Source organism: Pezoporus occidentalis, unplaced genomic scaffold (assembly GCF_034315485.1).
Source record: "Pezoporus occidentalis ecotype Australia unplaced genomic scaffold, CSIRO_AGI_Poc_V1 ctg196, whole genome shotgun sequence".
Taxonomy (NCBI): domain Eukaryota; kingdom Metazoa; phylum Chordata; class Aves; order Psittaciformes; family Psittacidae; genus Pezoporus; species Pezoporus occidentalis.
Window position 1 is genome coordinate 2,533,305 of NW_026913811.1, and position 18,123 is coordinate 2,551,427.

At 41.9% G+C, this 18,123-nt stretch overlaps 1 protein-coding gene across 1 annotated transcript; it reads left to right on the plus strand.

Annotated features, from left to right (window-relative positions):
* The first annotated feature begins 4,169 nt into the window (after positions 1-4,169).
* Positions 4,170-14,484, plus strand: MINAR2 (membrane integral NOTCH2 associated receptor 2). Its single transcript, XM_062617411.1, has 3 exons — positions 4,170-4,334; positions 12,929-13,174; positions 13,986-14,484. Exons 1-3 carry the CDS (start codon positions 4,170-4,172, stop codon positions 14,163-14,165), a joined length of 591 nt encoding a protein of 196 aa, XP_062473395.1. The 3' UTR covers positions 14,166-14,484.
* Positions 14,485-18,123: the final 3,639 nt, after the last annotated feature.

Sequence of the window (18,123 nt, forward strand, 5' to 3'; positions counted from 1 at the left end):
CTGGCACAGGTTTCCCAGAGAAGTTGTGGCTGCTCCATCCCTGGCAGTGTTCAAGGTCAAGCTTGAAGGGGCTTTGAGCAGCCTGGTCTAGTGGAAGGTGTCCCTGCCCATGACAGGGGGTTGGAACTGGATAAGCTTTAAGGTCCCTTCCATGGTCCCAAACCGTTCTGTGGCTCTCTGATTCTGAGGACATGCCCAGCCTGTGGCATGCTGCAGGATGTGCTTGCACATGCCTGTTCTGCCACAGCCTGGGGAGACAGCAGGCAGCCCTTTCCAGTTCAGCAGTAGCCTTCTGCACTCATAGACATTCCTACTGGAGTTTACTCACTTTCTGGATTTGATCTTTCTTTTCAGCAACAATCCCTTTGCATTAATACATTTTCCTTCCAGCCTGATGTATATGTAAAAATTTCAACTCATAAATGTCAAATCAGTCAAGATCAGCTGACAAGTAAAGGTGAAATTCACTCCAGCTCAGAAGGGCTAAAATAGACTTCTCTGCTAATTAAATCCCACTTAGACTTTATTTCTTTTTTCTTTTTTTATTAAATGTTTGCCCATGGTCTGTGCTAGGCTCATGTGCAATGGGATTACTACTTCCCACATACACATTGGCGATCTAGAGCAGTGACCAAAGTTACAATAGTACCACTTCTCATATCTTTCTTAAAGAAAAGTTATACCTAAGTTTTAATTGCATTGTCATTTATTCTAGAGGGAATTTTCTGCTTTGCTCTGCAGGGTGTGGTTTAGGATTGGGTTGTTTGGTGGGGTTTTTCATTCAGTTTTTTATTATTTTTTTTTTTTTATTAAAGAAAGCTTGCCTGAATAAGGAGACCAATGGGAGCCCTTAAGCCTAGCAGGTCAGTTGTAAACAGAAAATTAAAAGCACTCAGAAATAATTTGAAAAGCTCTGTAGAAAAGATGCTCAAACCATTAGTAAGAAAAAATAAGAAGCAGGAAGCCAGCCCAACAAAGTGTTGGCCTTTCCAGCTGAAACATTGAAGAGGTTCTTGCATCTTGCACCTTCCTTGTAGCAGAGATGTCAGAGAAACTGAACTAAGTTGAAGGAAATTTAGAAGAATATGAGACGACATAGGAATGATGCTAACAGGCATCTAGGGTGGCACTCGTGAGATTCCTGGAAGAATGCAATTAGGAAATGGCAGAACTGCTTCGCATCGTGCATAAGCTGTTTTCAAAGAGCTACTCTGTCAGGGGACTGGCATCCTTTAAACTGCAGACTGAGGAGTCTTGAGTTCTTTTTCTGGTGCCAAAATAGCTGATAAAAAGGTCCCTGAGCACATGGATAAGTATGGGCTGTGGGAGAGAGTTAGCATAGCTTCAGTTGTGTCCTGAACAAACTGGATCTAGTGGACACAGAAGTCTTCAGCAAGGTTCCACATTACAGGATATTCAAGAAACTACATTTACACAGAGATGCAGGAGCAATCTTTGTGGCCTGAAAACTGATTAAAGGATTGGAAGCAAAATGGTCACCCTCCAGGATGGTGAGGAGTCAGCAGTATGGTTCCCCAAGGTATGATGCTGGGTTTAGTTTTCAACATTTTCATCAGTGGCTTGAGGGATAGAGTAAAAACTGAGATCTCCACCTCTGCACATGACATTAAGCTCTTCTGGTTAACCAACTGTTGATTCATTTGGTAAGAAACAACACTGACTGACTAGGCAAGATGTTAGCCAATACACTTTTATGTGGGTAAATGTAACATTGTATTGCTATGAAAAACAGCCTAAACTACTACTACAAGTTACTGAACTTGTAGCTAGCAGTCACAGAGGTGGAGAAAAATCAGTGTCATTGGTTACTGTAGTCTGAAGTTATTAGCTCTATGAGAATAGCAGGAAAAAAAAGCCAAAACCTGATGGATGTTGTCAGAAGAGAGGGCGTAACTTTTCCCATTTTTTGAGCTGTGGTGTACCCTCGGTTTGATCATTGCATTCATATATGATTGCTGTGTTCTCATGAACAATGAAATGGAATTACACTGTAACACGTTAAAAAAGGGCAAATAAATGAGCAAGGGGACAGACCAGGTGGCTTATGAGATGATACTGAAAAATCTGATACTTCATATTGGAGATAAAGAGCATGAGCACAGTTAAGGTTTAAAAACCCCTGAAGGTGATGGATAAGCCACACGTGGAGCTTTTATTCTTAAAATCCTGCAGTACAACAGAGGGCATCTTCAATAAAACTAGTATGGAAATTAATTTAAAATACATAAAAGTAAGTCCTTTAGACAGATGGCCATAAAATTCTGAAGCTTGCATCCACAGGAGGTAGTATCAGAAGATTTGAAAAGCAATTAGACAAATTCATGGACAACAAGTCCATAAATAGACAATGAAAAGGCCTGGGAAGAGACACTCTAGCACAAAAAATTGTGTGGCTTCTGGGGGAATAAAAAGAGAATGAACAGCAGAAAGTAGACAGGTGTATAGAGTCTCCCTAAACAGCATCTCTTATTGCCTTTCTCAGACAGTTATAGATCCTGTGCTTGGGGGGGTCTGACCTGGTGAGGTGGGTTTTTATGTTCCTATGTCATGGCTAATGAACCAAAGCAGTGTTGTAAATAAATTCACATATATGCACACCATCATATGTGACGCACCAACATCATATGTTACAGTAGCACAGAAGAATCCTGTATTCAGAAAGATGCTGGAAATGGTGAGAAAGAAGGCACGGCTGGTTGCATATACTCAGCTATTTTAGAACACAAATTATTAGTGTCCAAGCTCTGCACATGGAAAATTGAAGACTACATGTTATGGTAAGTCTAAATCAGCAGCTTCGTGGTAGTTCCTTACCGATTCAGAGCTTCGTTACTCTGGGGAGAAAGAATACCAAATGAGGCAGCAGGTTCCCCAGAAGCATGCAAGCCTACCTAGAAACATGTTCACTACTGCCTCTTTTGAGGCTGTTCACAAATACTCTGAGTATATGCTTGAAAGTGAACAGATTAATAATTCTTAACAAATATGCTGTAAAATATTTGCCAACCAATACATGCAGAGAAAAATCATGAGCTTTCTAAGACAAGGTTTTAACTTACATGTATATGAAAGTATTCATTTAGTACATTAGGATCTCACATGAACAAAATTTTAAAAAATAGTTTCCTGGTTTTACTTTCTTTTTAAATTTCAGCAATCTTCTGTAAGGAAAGTAGGTTGGTCTGATTCTCTAAGTACAAAGTTAAAATTTTTGTGTCGCCCTAATTCTCAGCACTAATTGGATCCAAGATAGATTTTCCTGGGCTTTAAACAATGAACTTTCAAAAACCTATTCTCTGTGGTAGTGTAATCAAAAATGAAATTGTATCTTAAAAAAAAACAGAAAGTTTTGAAAAAAAGGTTAAAATAAATATGGGGACACTGTTTTTGCTGGTTTAAGCAATGGTCATGATGAGAAGGAGAATTTCATTAGATGAAAGCCAAAAGACCTTCAGACTTGCAAAATCATGATGAAAATATCAAATCTCAACATAAAATAATAAAAGTACAGGGTCTCAGACTATACCATTCAAGTCAGCAAAATCAATTCCCTGAAAACTTCTGTAATCAATTGCTTGAAACAATCTAATATTTCCCAGGGTCAAGAAGAATTTACTGTGAAAGAAATCCCTGAACCTAAGGAAATGCCTGTCATAGCTGTCATGGTAAACGGTACCAACCCAGACAGCACAATGGAGCCTCTTAGCGCTGCACAGAACAGGAGGACTTGCTTTGGACTGGGAGCTGCTCCTAATTTTCTGGGGAAAAAGCTTACTTTGAAGTATTGTAAGCTTGACATTTTTGGCAGGTCACTTGAGGAACTGCTGGTATGCATTTAAGTGTCTCATGCATCTACTCACTGGTACTCTGTTAGCTTTAATGAACACATACGTGTCCATCAAAAATGGACCTTGAACTTGAAAACTTACCCTAGGCACTTACAGAAACATGTCCTGCCTGCTCTGCTGCTTCTAAACAATCTTTTATCTTTGGTAGATGATATAAGTGAGCCTGACACCAAACAGGGGTCAGATACAGTTTCAGGAAACTGTCGTATCCTTCTTCACATCATTAATAATAGAAGGAGTGTGCACAGCCAGGAAGCAGAAGCTGGGGCTGTTTTCGTTATTACTCTACAGGGCAGAAATATGGATTTCTCTGTTTTGCCAAACAACAATCATCCCGATAAATTCCTGCAACTGGAGGTGAAGTCTTTGGCAAAAAACTCTGCCTTTCTACAAGCCAGCCTGGCAAAATTCCCAGAAGCAGCTTTACCTGGAGTGCAGCAGTGGCACAACAGGGTCTATTTACAGGTAAGGTCTAAAAAAAGCTAACATTTTTCCTGATTTTTCTACCTCTTTTCTTGGGATCAGGAGATAAATGAGTTTGAGACTTCAGCTGCGGATTCAGGTTCCTGCATCTCTGAATCTGCATCACTAATATATCAGCAAGTTTTCCCATTGACTTCAGTGAGGATCAGGCTCCAAGAGAGGAGTTATTCTCTTCAGGGCAGTGTGCTGGCTTTATTTCAGTATGTTAGGCTTTCTACAGCTCATTGTAATGTTTTCAAAGCATTTCCCAGAAAGTCTACCAATGTCAAATACTGATTAATTGTCCTAAAGGGGCAAATGGCACACTTTCTCTGAAGAAAGAAAAAAAAAAAAACAACAACAAACCAACTTAAATCTGAAATTCAGGTCATATCCTTCAAACTCAACGAAAAGGCACATTAGAGAGAGTATTACAGATTCTTGCAAGTGTATCTATGTCTACAGAGTTCACCATAGCTTCCTCTTTTTTTTGCCTTGTTTTTCCCATTCTACTTTGACCTTCCTGTCCTGACAGACAGCTGTTGAAAGTGTGAAACACACTGACTGTATTAATCCAGGTTATTATGCAGACATAGCAGCTGTTTCGTGGTAAAAAAGTAAATGTGCGCTGCCTAGTGGAGGCCCTGCAGCCAGCGGAGAAGTTCATGTCTGGATCAGCAGCAGTTCAGCTGCATCAGCTCACACCCCTCTGGGCCCCACTTGCTGCTCCACAGTGCTCCTTTCCTGCTGCCCGGGGAGCCCCTCTCCTTTCCCCACCCCTAGAATGAGTAAAAGCTCCTAGGTCTGGTTCTTGTCAACAGATGGAGAAGTACATAAGCAGTTGGGGAAGGGGGGGGTGAAGGATGGAGAAGGGCCTGCATCCTCAGTATCCTTATGGTTGGGGTCCACTTCTCCAGGAGAAGTGGAGACTAAGAAACACAGACCTGCGGGGGGGAGGGGAGAGAGAGAAAGACCCTTAAGGTCTTCCTCCCCCCACCCCCCCCCCCGCCCACCCCAGCTACTTCCATTTGCACTTCTCCCCTCAGACATTTCTCCACATCCCCAAATCCCTTTGCTCCCTCTCAGAGTCTGTTCCAGCCCTCATCCACATGCAAAGCCCTCTGCCTCCTGACACCCGCTTCCATTATCCACCCCGCACCCCAGCCCCTCCCGCTTACCTTCCCTAGCCCCTTCCCCAACCCAGAAACCCCTCTGCCTGCCCCAGTGCCTCCAGCTGCCTCTGCTGGTATTGTATAATCTTTTCTGGCAATTCCCCAAGGAGAGCTGGGAGGGGGGGACACATGGTCACCCGTTGTCTCCTATGCACAGCGCCCTAACCAAGGGAAGGAGCCTGCGGGATCCAAACAATGGGGTATGGTGCAATGCTGGCCTCGCTCCCCACCCCACCTAAGCCCCTCTTTTGTGCAGGAGAGAGGCAGCCACACACAGAGCCTCCTTCGCAGTAGGGATCCTTCTCCCCATTGTTAAACAGGACTCACTGTCACCGAGCCAGGGCTGCAAAACTGCAGGAGGATTAAAAATGTGTGGGGAGCCCTGCGCTTTTTCGGCTTTTGCTCTGCCTTTCACCACTAGCAAGAGGGTTTTCCTGGAATTCTGTTCCCAGCCCTGGGATGGCCTTTTCAAAAGAGATGTCTGTGCCCGCCATGTCTCCAGAAATGCAGTTTGCAATGCAGTATGTTTTATAAATGTTAAACCGAGGGCACAACCTATACTTTTGAGTGCAGTCACTGGTGAATTTAAGCTGTCCAGATAAAATTCATTGTGCCTTATTCTCTCTCCCTTATGTGCTTGCCTCCTTTTTTCCTTTTTGCTGACAATCAAATAAAGGAAAAAGAACTGATGAGTTCCAGACATTAGAATAAACACAATGCACAGTGAAGAACTAATGGCACAGGAATAATATGTTTTGCTTTAAGATGAGAGAGCTAATGGGGTTAAGGGTTAGTTAATTCAGAAACGGAAACGGGGGGGGGGGGAGGGAAGGACAAGGGAGGAGAATTCATTTCAGAACATATGTGCGTGACCTACAGACTCCCATAGTCATTAAACGCTGAGAGCAGCCTAAATTCCCTCTTCAGAAATCGATTTTATTTTTAAGAAACTATTGCTACTCAGGACTCCCCATGTAAAGTGACTTCTCAGTGGCGTGTTTGGGGTCTCTTCCAGACTTTTGTTATGAGATCACTTAAATGCATGTGCACTTAAGTGCTTATATGTTTTCTTCACCTATAAGATTTTAAATTTATTTCCATTATGAAAAGCCACTGGACATAACAACAATTCTTATTGCTGACCAACAAGTTGCTGCTTTTCCCACTTACTTTCCTCTTCGGTATTAGGCAAACTGAACAGCTTCCTTCTTAATGTATATTTTCATCGTCTACTTTGAATAAAACAAACAATAGAGCAGTATAGGAATCTTAGTCCTTCCTTGTGAAAGGCAGCATAAAAAGCACAGACTGTTTCTCCTGCAGATGGCTAGCTAATGACCATTTTCTGATTGCCCTGAAAATGTCTGGTCCTACTGGACTCTCTGCCCCACAATATGTTTTGACGCTCAGCATAAACCAGATGATTAATCCCCTACATCCACTTCTGATAGCCAGGGTGCATGACTCCCCTGTAGTCTACCTTGTCATTTTCTGCAATTCTCAGAATTCTATTTCCTGTTTATGTTTACCCTTTTTTCCCCTATTTCTGGAAGATGGCAGGAAGCATTTGGTTTTTGAACACCATGCTGTTCCTTGTCATGCTGCTCTTACTCTGGAATTCATAACTGTGAACAAACTGTGGCCTGCAGGTGTTACAGTTATCACATTAATTACTCCTAACCTCTCTTGGTTTCTCGTCTGAGCTAATACCTGTGTCCTGCCTTGTTCCTCACTGTACTAGGACAAGAGGTAACTGAGCACAAAGTAGGTGCTCAGTTACAGTCACTTTTTTTAGCCCCTGGCTCATGGGTGCATTACATACTTCCACTCTTTCCCTTATTCTTGCCTAGACATCTGCAACTGGCCTCAATCAGACCCAGCTACAAGGCTGGCCGGAGCTTTTGTCTGACACCATGCAGAAGATTTTGTATATTGCACTCACAACCCTGCAGAATTCCATTACCAATGACAGATAAAACAGCTTTCTTTGGGTAAACAACTCGGTATGAGGACAGAAGTACTCTCAGTGCTGCACAGAGTCCATATGAATGCCTATTTTAAATACCCTTGTCAATTTAGCTTAAGTGTTTATAGCCATCTAGTGATCTTCCTCCTATTCATGTCAGGTGGCTCCCTGACAGGTTGCTTTGATGCTGCCTTAGGTCTTTGCAAGCAATTCTGATCCCCTTCAGTTCAGTTATGCATTCATAAAATCACAGAATCCTAGAATGGTTTGATTTCGAAGGGACCTTAAAGACCATCCAGTTCCAACCCCTCTGCCATGAGCAGGGTCATATCACATTAGACCAAGTTGCTCAAAACCCCACCCAACCTGGCCATTAACACTGCCAGGGATGGGGTAGCCACAGCTTCTCTGGACAACCTGTACCAGTGTCTCACCACCCTCACAGTAAAGAATTTCTTCTGAATATCTGAATATCTAATCTACATCTTCCCTCTGTCAGTTTAAAGCCATTCCCCCTTGTCCTGTCACTACATGCCTCTGTAAATAGTCACTCTCCAGATTTCTTGTAGACCCCCTTTAGGCACTGGCAGGCTGCTCTAAGGTCTCGCCTGACCCTTCTCTTCTACAGGCTGAAAAAGCCCAACTCTCTCAGCCTATCTTCATAGAAGAGGTGCTTTAGTCCTCTGACCGTCTTTCTGGGCTCCTCTGGACTCACTGTGGATTCCCAGGAATCCCTGATGTGAGGTGTATGCCCTGCTGCCTTTCAGATCCACTTATGTATCTTCAGCTATTCCTTGCCTTTCTGACTGCTATTCACATGAGATTGGATTTGTTTAGGAAATTCTAAAGAGCTAATAATTATTTATCCTGATAAATGACCTTTTTTTTATTGACCAGATGCCTAGCAATACCTATACAGGGTATACTATTACAGTGATTCTTGGGTTACTACTTGGCAGCCTTTTGTCTGCCAGACCTTTTTTCTGTCTTAGAAACAGGCCTCTATCAGAAAAATGCCCTTCCAAGTGCTGGGAGAACTCTCCAGGGTGCATTACAAGGCTTTTACACAACAGAGGGTTATAGTCTTAAGCAATTTACATGCAGATATAATAATCAGTCTGCTATTCACTTTCATTAGTATTGATGAAATTGTTACAAAACAAATCCTGCAGCATCTGATGGCCCTAAATTTCCTTAAGACTCCCTTCATTAAAATGTTAAGGCATAGCTGCCCACGGCCAGCATTTGTTACTTTCACTGAGTACCTCCCTCTGCAGCAGCTCAAGACCATGGCTGGCCATGGGACACATGAATCTAACTCTTCCTGGGAGGCAGTGAAGACAAATCTTACTTCCAGGAAGTAAATTCCCTTAATTGTTTAGGTGTCTCTTTGATTTCTTCTTGCAGGTAAATAGGCTTGAGACCAAGGCCTAACCTTAACTGCAGATGTCCTAATTTTGGTGGGTAATTAGCTTGATGTCTCTATCACAGACTGAGGAGAGAACAGTTAGACAACCAGGTTATTTCAGTGTTAGCAACAACAGCAACTGAACAACAGGGAACAAAAGGATAAAGTCAAGAAAAATGAGATAAAAATGTTTCCTAGCAATATAGATTATTTTATAATTTTAATTTTTTTAATTTATATATATTGTAATGTACTTGTATGCATTATGTGTATTATGAAATAATCAGCAAGAAAAACGTGGAGTAAGCACATCTTCACCCAGGGATGGAACTGGAACTAACATTGACTGTCTATAGATCTTCAGGCTTTTTACAGAATCCTTTTTCTGTACATGCCGGCTCTCTGGGTCTGTTGAAGAGGGACAAACTGTTCTCAGTGAAACATGAGTTCATAGAATCATAGAATGGTTTGGGTTGAAAGGGACCTTAAAGATCATCTAGTTCCATACCATAACAGCTTTCACGTTCATGAAGCTGTATGTACATTAAACGCAACTATGTTTGCAGAGTTGAGCATTTTTTGTCTTGTTAAATGAGTATTTCATCAACACATTTCATCTACAGTTTCTCATAGTTGCTGCTATGAGTATTTGCTTTTCCCTTCTTCATTCAGCAAATAGTAGCATAAATTGCCTCTGATTTGATGTGTTCCAACCTTATTCACCCTGCCTTCTTAGACACAGTGTATACCATATAAATTCTGTAATGCATATGGATACCTAGGTTTACAATACTTCCCTCTTTCTTTGAATATTTGTTTCATGAATCAGAATCAAAACATAGAAGTATGTAACAATTGTTGGGAGATGTGTTAAATCTTAAAAGAAGTACAATTTCTTTTAGAACTACTACTAGGTACATTTTTATTATCTAACCTTCTGTTTCTCTGCTTCTTTAAGTGCATATGTTTCATGCAGTTTTCCTCATCTTTCTCTGTACAATTCATTGGACCTAAACCTTTGGGGGTTTTTGTTTGGTTTTTGTTTTGTTTTGGGGTTTTTTTTTTGTATGTGCTTCAGGCTTCTGTGCTTCCTTTTCCCTAACTAGTGTCTAGGACATCTGTCCTGTGAAATGCAGAAGTTTCATAACTAACCATTTGCCTGCACTCAAGTGTATTCTCCCTATTAGCTTGGCACTTCAGTGTCTGTTTTCTAAAACTTCTGCAAACTATCTCCTACCCAAAATTCAAGTCCAGTTTTCATGTTAAAACCCTGTTTTTCCCCCCATTGTCCCCCTCCCCACTCCCCATATTCTACTATTTTTGTGTCTGTGAAAAGGAAGGTACTACAGGCAGAAGGGGGAAAAAATTTGCCACAAAGCACTCTCTTTATGAACAAATTTTGCATCACGCCATCTATTCCAAGATTTGGAGCATTTTATTTAAAACAGCTTTAGAAATTACTGTCAAGCTGCGTTCTTTTCACAACATTTTAGCCTAGGGAGACCAAGCATCCCCTGGTGAGACAGTTCACGTTCTTCAACAAAATGTTCTCCAAGTTCAACTATCTAGCAAGCCTGAGGGAAGCATCATTGAGGTCAATGACAAATTTTAAATAATAAAATAAAATTAAAAAAAGAAAAAAATAAAATAAATAAAATAAAATGCAGCCAGAAAGAAATGACATAAAAACACCAGCTCAGCTGAAATCTGGCCAGTACAACCCAGAGGGCTTCAGTGCCAGCTGTAACTGCAATGCAAAGAGTAATATTGTCAGGGGATATGTCAAGGCTAAGGAATGACTTATGGAAATTATGAACTGACAGACTGGGAGAGCACTGTGGATCCACCCACCTACTAATGATAATTATTGATGGGAAACATGCTTAGTCACTTGTGCACAATTTCACAGAATCATAAGGGTTGGAAAGGACCTTAGGTCATCTAGTTCCAACCCCCCTGCCATGGACAGGGACATCTTACGCTAAATCATATCACCCAAGGCCTTGTCCAACCTGGTCTTGAACACTGCCAGGGATGGAGCATTCACTATCTCCCTGGGCAACCCATTCCAGTGCCTCACCACCCTAACAGAAAAGAATTTCCTCCTTATATCCAATCTAAACTTCCCCTGTTTAAGTTCGAACCCATTACCCCTTGTCCTATCACTACAGTCTCTAATGAAGAGTCCCTCCCCAGCACCCTTACAGGCCCCCTTCAGATACTGGAAGGCTGCTATGAGATCTCCATGCAGCCTTCTCTTCTCCACGCTGAACAGCCCCAACTTTCTCAGCCTATCTTCATACGAGAGGTACTCCAGTCCCCTGATCATCCTCGTGGCCCTTCTCTGGACTTCTTCCAACAGTTCCATGTCCTTAGCAACAAGAATGCCAGCATGATGCTTACTCCTAATGTTTCTTAGACAAAGGCTGTTGTTTTAAGTTCTTCACCTTTCCTTTCTGAAGGAAACCAGTCCTCTCACTTCCTTCTACACCTGCCTCACCCAGACCAACTCACACATCTGTGTGTGATCACAGGCACTGAGGCATAAAGTAGGTGATGACATGTAGCAGCTGGCTTCCACAGAAAGTGGCTTCACCAGCCCATGAAGAGGGCAAAAATTACTCAAGCAGAAGAAGACAACAGTTTGCTATCAGCTTAGGGACCTGCACTGGGCGATGTGAAATACAAGCTGCTCTCAGAGCCCATGGGTGGGAGGAGGTGGGATCCCAAGGGCTGGAAGGACAAGCAGAATGTGCCTGTAGCAGCAACAAGCCCTTTGTCTGCTGAAGTCCATCCAGCCCATGGCACCTTAACAGTTGGAGTTCTTGACGTAAATGAAATATCCTCAGAAAGACATCCTTTCATAGAAGTAAGTTTCTCAGGTGCCAGCCTCTTAATTGGCTTTTCATTATGTGCACTCACTTTATGTGTGATTAGCAATTTCTAAGGGTGGGAGAGGGCTGGGGATGTTCAGGGCCACCAAGTGAAGCAAAGGCTTTCCTTTTCTCAAATATAAAATTCCTAAGGACAAAGTTGAGAATGGGAAAGCAGGATTTGCTAATGAAGAAAACTGAGTTTACACTGTGATGGCTCTGTAGAAACCGTCCTGAAACACAGGAGAGGTGTTAGTGCAAGGCAAGGGCTCTGCCAGAAGCAGGTCTCTCTGGAATGTGGGACACCACCAGAACACCAGAGACAGGTTAATTTAAAGTCTCAGGGACAGAAGGTTGTGGTGAACCAAAATGTTGAACAGCTTGAACTGGAAAGTCTGCTTGTATTCCTCTGTGCAATGACAGATCAAAAAATAGGGTAACTAATGTCTTACTGGCTTCTGAAGAGGCTCTTAGTGCTGTGTTAAGCAGCAGCTTGCGAGTTCTCAAAAAAAAGTGATTCCACTAGGGTTGTTCATCCTCCTCCCTTGACAACCTCCCGTTCTAAATTGTCCAATTTAACAATTGTTGTCTCTGGGAGACTGCTCAGATATTTAATTACCTTTGAGTTCTGAAAGTGCCCAAATTAAGAATTCTTCCTCAGTTGAATGAAGGTCCTCTGACATCCTGACACAGGTCTAGCATTCAATGGCATGAACAGAACTGCAATCACACCCCTGCTGTCAAAGGCGCAGATCCAGCCAAGGCAGTCACTTGCACACTATGACCCCTGTGCTTCATTCTGCTTTGTCCTTACAGCCCTCCTTCTGCACCATATACCCATGGCTTTCAACAGAACTACATCTTCTACCTCAGTGCTCCATAGCACTGTTTTGCTAAAGCAGAGGCTTTCTTTCAGCAGGCATTATAACGTCAGTTTGCATTTGGAAAAGAGCTTAATGTTCAGACTGTACCCATGTGCTTTCCCCAGAAGGAAGAAATCTGCCCAGGGTGAACAGTGAGGCTCCCTTACTGCACTGCAGATGTTTGCCAGAATGAGAAAAATTCTTGCATGTGTAATTTTGATTCTGTTGTATTACAAATGATAATTCTGGAAGGGGGACTGTGTTGTAATTAAATGAAGATGAAAGCCAACTTCTGGTCAAAATTGTGCCTTACAGAAAGAAAAAAGAAATGTCACTAAGTTGCCGGGCTTAGACTCAAACAGGGTCAGTAAAGAAATGATAGACAAAGCCCTCGGGAAACACATTACCCCCATCACCCTGAAATCCACTATCAAAAGCAACCCTTTGTATAGCGATATCCAGGTGGATGATGAATTGGAGGAGAAGAAAAAGACCCCTTCCTGGACTGTGCAAGACTATGACAGACACTCACTGCACTCTAACTTGGCCAGCCAAATAAAGGTAACTCACTGTTGCACTCTGTTTAAACAAAGTGAATTGCTATGTGGGGTGTGCATGAACCTACTGTGAAACCCACTTGGCTCTTTTTGTGAGATTCCAGAAGTAAATATGGATGTATTTTCTGCTACAAACATGACACTAACATGAGTCTGATCAAGAAAAGATGTCAACATATCTGGCTAGACTCCAGAAATTTCAGTTCTGCAGAACCTGACCTCTGTGACCAGAGAAAATCTTAAACTGCAACACCCCACAACTCAGCTTCTCTGTTAATATAGGGAAGGGCTGTAAATGAGAGACTTAAACACTATATAGTCACTTCAACAACTGTTCATAACATCATTCTGTTATCAAATAAGGTGCATTTTCCAAGCCTTATCCACACTATGCAGGATCCTATCTGCCTGTGGGTAGGCACAAATCCCTTTTAAGGTTACTATAGTAAGCATTTTTTCTACTGTTCCCTTTTTTTTGGAAAGGGACTCAGATCTGTGTTTATAGATCAACGTCTCTTCTTGTGAAGACTACATGGTTTCTTTGGTTTTTTTTTAATCACATTTCAAAGGCTGGTGTCCTACATTTGGTTCCTGGTTGAAAAGTGTGGTTTTTATTCTTGCCGGTGGAAAATTTGCAGCATCTGGCAATGTACATTCATAGCACAACCTATGTTAGTGAAAGTTTTTTGCATTTGTGTTGTGATGCCTTAAATTCATTAATCATTATCTGATGATAGCCAAAATACTTCTGGCTATGTCCTAATGACTTTATATGCAAGACAGGAACTGAGTTAATTTTCTGGTTTTTCTTTTAGGAAAATCCTAACGATCTACAATTCTGGATGGGGGATATTTATACTCCTGGATATGATACCTTGTTAAAAAAGAAAGAGAGAGAAAAAAAGCATTCGAAATGTTGCCGAATCATCCTGCTCATGATACTAGCTGTTTGCATCCTAATTGCCACAATCACACTCAGCATTTTACTTACTTAGTACAGCCAAATAACGTTGATGGGAATGTTTTCAATAAATATTTTTTATTAAGGTATTCTCCCCCCTTGTTATATTTGAATTCTTTCTTCTTTTCTTTTTTTTTTTTTTTTTTAATCACAATTGCTATTTGTTTGAGATCACTAGTTTACAATGTTCCTATGCAGCATAAGGAATTGATCCTGGAAAGAGACAAATACTCTGAGCACAGCAGCATGGCTTCTCATGGGTATAATTAAAAAAGAAAACTATCAATATGCTACTTTCCTTACTGCATTCTTTGGACTAGTGATCTGCATCAGCATGTATGGTATGGTATTTACTGTATGTACAGACAAACAGCTAAGTAATCATTCTAATAAACACCTACCATCCTGTTCATCTTTTTATGATAGCTAATATTGCAGCTATTATCACAGAATCATAGAATGGTTAGGGTTGGAAAGGACCTTAAGATCATCTAGTTCCAACCCCACTGCCCTGGGCAGGGACACCACAGGCTAAACCATGTCCAACCTGGCCTTGAACACTGCCATGGATGGAGCATTCACAACTTATTTGGACAACCTGTTCCAGGACCTCACCACCCTGACAGTAAAAAACTTATTATTGGAATAGAGAAAAGTATTATAAAGCAGCATTCAAGATGTTCCAAAGAATTCTAAAGCAACAAATTATACATTACTTAGAGACAGAGTGCATTGCTGCAATGATGCAGCACTTCTTAGTAAAAAGTCAGCCTAAATGCATAAATGCTTTCTTAAACTTTTTCAGAGAAAAAACCCAAAAGATAGACCAGTGAGCTTCTATCAAAATAATTGCCTGAGACCTGAGATAGTGTTTCTTCATGCCTGTGTCGTGGTTTTTGAACACATAGAATCTCTGTCAATCCAAAAAACAGAGTGTCAATATTTTTTTAATCTGACATATCAAAAGCTCAAGCAAAATTGATGGAGTAGTAGAGTATAAACTGGGATTGGGATACACCTTAAAAGGGTAAAAATTACATAACTGTTCTGTGAAAAAGGGTCTTTCTTTGTAAATGAAAGGACAAAGGGAAATGTTCAGAGCACTCAGACAATTAAGTTCATAAATTCAGCATAATTTAGGAGAATGAAAACGTGAGAAAAATGACAAAATAAAAAGTGAGTGAACAGAGAACTTAAATTTGATTTAGTTTCTGAAAAAATGAGTGTTGCAAACCCTTTATACCCTCTACATAAGGGTAAGGAGCTATGAACACTGTTGAGATGTGGATCTCCTTCACTGACACAAGAGAATCTCACAGATGCACAAAAGCTGGGAAGTTGGGGTTATAACAGATCTACCTGTCTTCACAAAAATCTGCTTTGGAGTAGGTCAGGAGTAGGACCAAGGTAGAAGCTATGCATTGTCACATCTGAATTCTAGCATGCGTCCTACTTACAGCAGCTTTGCAGTGCTTTAAGTCAGATCAGGATGGATTCAACATCAAGTACAGCGTGACAGTAAGATAAGTGTTTTTAATTCCTTCCTTCGTCACCTGGTCCATGTCTGAATCTCATTTGTGCCATAACCACTTGGACGCTAGCCTAGCTTGGACCGGTTCAAACACCCAGGCTAAAACAGCTTACTGCTTTAATCCGGCAAGAAGCCAACAGCAGAACTGTAGCAGCATTTTAATGCATTGGCATAAAATTAGTATCCTTGTTACAAAACAACATTGCTGTAAATGTTCACTGGAACTCAGTCTCCTGGCTTGCCACAGTTCCAGTATAGAGGGGTGTTTGCTCTGAAAAATCAGGTCCATTCAGCTTATGAAAGTAAGAACTTGGGAACATTTTACAAAACTAATAGCTGACATTATGAAGTAATTATTCACATTGAAACAATACCTAACTGCTTTTTCCACCCTAAGTACATTTGCTTTAAATGCATCGCATACAATGAAGAGTTGTATTTTTGTAAATTACTGAGGCCTGCAGGCGGGAAGCCTGAAAGTAAAGGGCTCTGTAATTTCCAGGAAAACAGCCAATAACGCAAGTTTCTTAATTGCATTGCCCTCTGAGGGCCTAGCAGTAGGGATAAAACCGTTTTCTCCACAAGCTCATTACTGGCCGTGTCAGCCTGGTTTCACCGCTGTCATCTAGCGGAGAGTCAGAAAGGAGGAAAAACGCCTCAGGCACGGAGGTGCCGGTTTGAAGTCATTTGAAATTTTTATTTTTTTTTTCTTTTGGGGGTGGTTCTTGGTTTTTTTATTTCCCGCTCGCGCCCTTACGATGCAGGTTCCTTTGCTGACACCTCGTGGCAGAGAGCGATGGGCGGGCGGGCACGGAAGCGCCGCGCCGCGTGCGCAGACTGCCCTGTGCGGACGCTAGTGTGGGAGACGGAGGGAGGTAAAGGTGGTTCAACGATCTCTGCGGGAGCGTCTGCAAGACCTGGAAGAGGCCCGGGCAGGGGCCTGCTGCTGCCGGCTTCAGAGGGCCTTCGTGGGGGTGGCCCTTGCGTGCCTAAACGCGAGCTGCGCACTACGGTTTGAGAAAATAAATAACAATTGAATGCTTTGAGGGGGATAAAAACCAAACCAAACCACCACCACCACAACAAAAAACAATGCAAAAACCCCCCACACTAAACAAACAAAATTAAAAATTAAAACTGTCAGACTGAGAAACAAAGACCTCTCTTCAAGGGGGAGTGTGAAGCCTTGGGATCTTTCATACCATGTGCTTAGTCTAAAAACAATTGATCAGGCATTGGAACAGGCTTCCGGGGGAAGTGGTGGAATCACTGTCACTGAAGTATTCAAAAACCGTGCAGACAAGGCCCTCAGTGACATGGTCTAGTGATGGGCTTTGCAGGCCTGGGGTAATGGTGGGACTTGATGGTCTAAAGGCCTTTTCCAACCTAGTTGATTCTATGATTCTAATTAAGGAGACGCCCTTTCTTTAACTACTTGGTGAAGGAGTTCACATGTGTTGTACAAGAGCAACTGAAATTTTGGATTCGTAAGACTGCTTTGTGTTGCCCCTTTTACATTGAGGATTTTGATTTTTTTTTTTTTTTTTTTTCCTGTGGGTTGTTTGGGGGGGTGGGGGGGGAGTGTTTTGATTTTTGTTTGTTTGTTTGCTTGTTTGTTTGTTTTAAAAAATTATTAGTGACAGGAAATTGATGAAACTTGACATGGTGATGATGGTATCCTGGGCTGCATCAAAACGATCATGACCTCAAAGGGTCAAAGGAGGTGACTCTTCCCCTCTACTCTTCCCTTGTGAGACCCCACTTGGAGTACTGTGTGCGGTTCTGGTGTCACCAGCACCAGAGCTGTTGAAGCAAGTCCAGAGGAGGCTATGAGGATGATCAGGCGGCTGGAGCACCTGAGAAATTGGGGTTGTTCAGCCTGGAAAAGAGAAAACTGTGTGGAGACCTCATAGCAGCCTTCTAGTATCTGAAGGGGCCCTACAAGGATGCTGGAGGGGGATTCTTTTATCAGGGACTGTAGTGACATGACAAGGAGCAATGGGTTCAAACTTAAACAGAGGAGATTTAGGTTAGATATAAGGAAGAATTTTTTTACTGTGAGGGTGGTGAGGCACTGGAACAGACTGCCCAAGAAAGTTACAGCTACCTCATCACTTGGTAGTGTCCAAGTCCAGGGTGAACAGGGCCGTGAGCAACCTGGTCTAGTGGAAGGTGTCCCTGGCCAAGGCAGTGGGGTTGGAACTACATCGTTTTAAGGTCCCTTCCAACCCAAATTGTTCTATGATTCTATGATTGTATAAGTGTCTGGACTGATTAACACTATCACTTAGAGAAACAAGACTAGATCTGGGACAACAGACTGAAGAAGAAAAGTCATCACAGAACGTTTATGAACTAGGATAAGTGTGAGAGTTTGGAGAACAGAATCTTTAGTGTATGCAAAAAGTGCCTTTACAACTGCAAGAATACAACAACTGTACTAGGTAATGCCATTAAAATG

Coding starts and splice junctions, on each gene's coding strand:
- MINAR2 (XM_062617411.1), top strand. CDS start 4,170: ATGGATTTCTCTGTTTTGCCAAACAACAATCATCCCGATAAATTCCTG. Junction 4,335..12,928: donor ACAACAGGGTCTATTTACAG/GTAAGGTCTAAA, acceptor TGTGCCTTACAG/AAAGAAAAAAGAAATGTCAC. Junction 13,175..13,985: donor ACTTGGCCAGCCAAATAAAG/GTAACTCACTGT, acceptor TTTTTCTTTTAG/GAAAATCCTAACGATCTACA.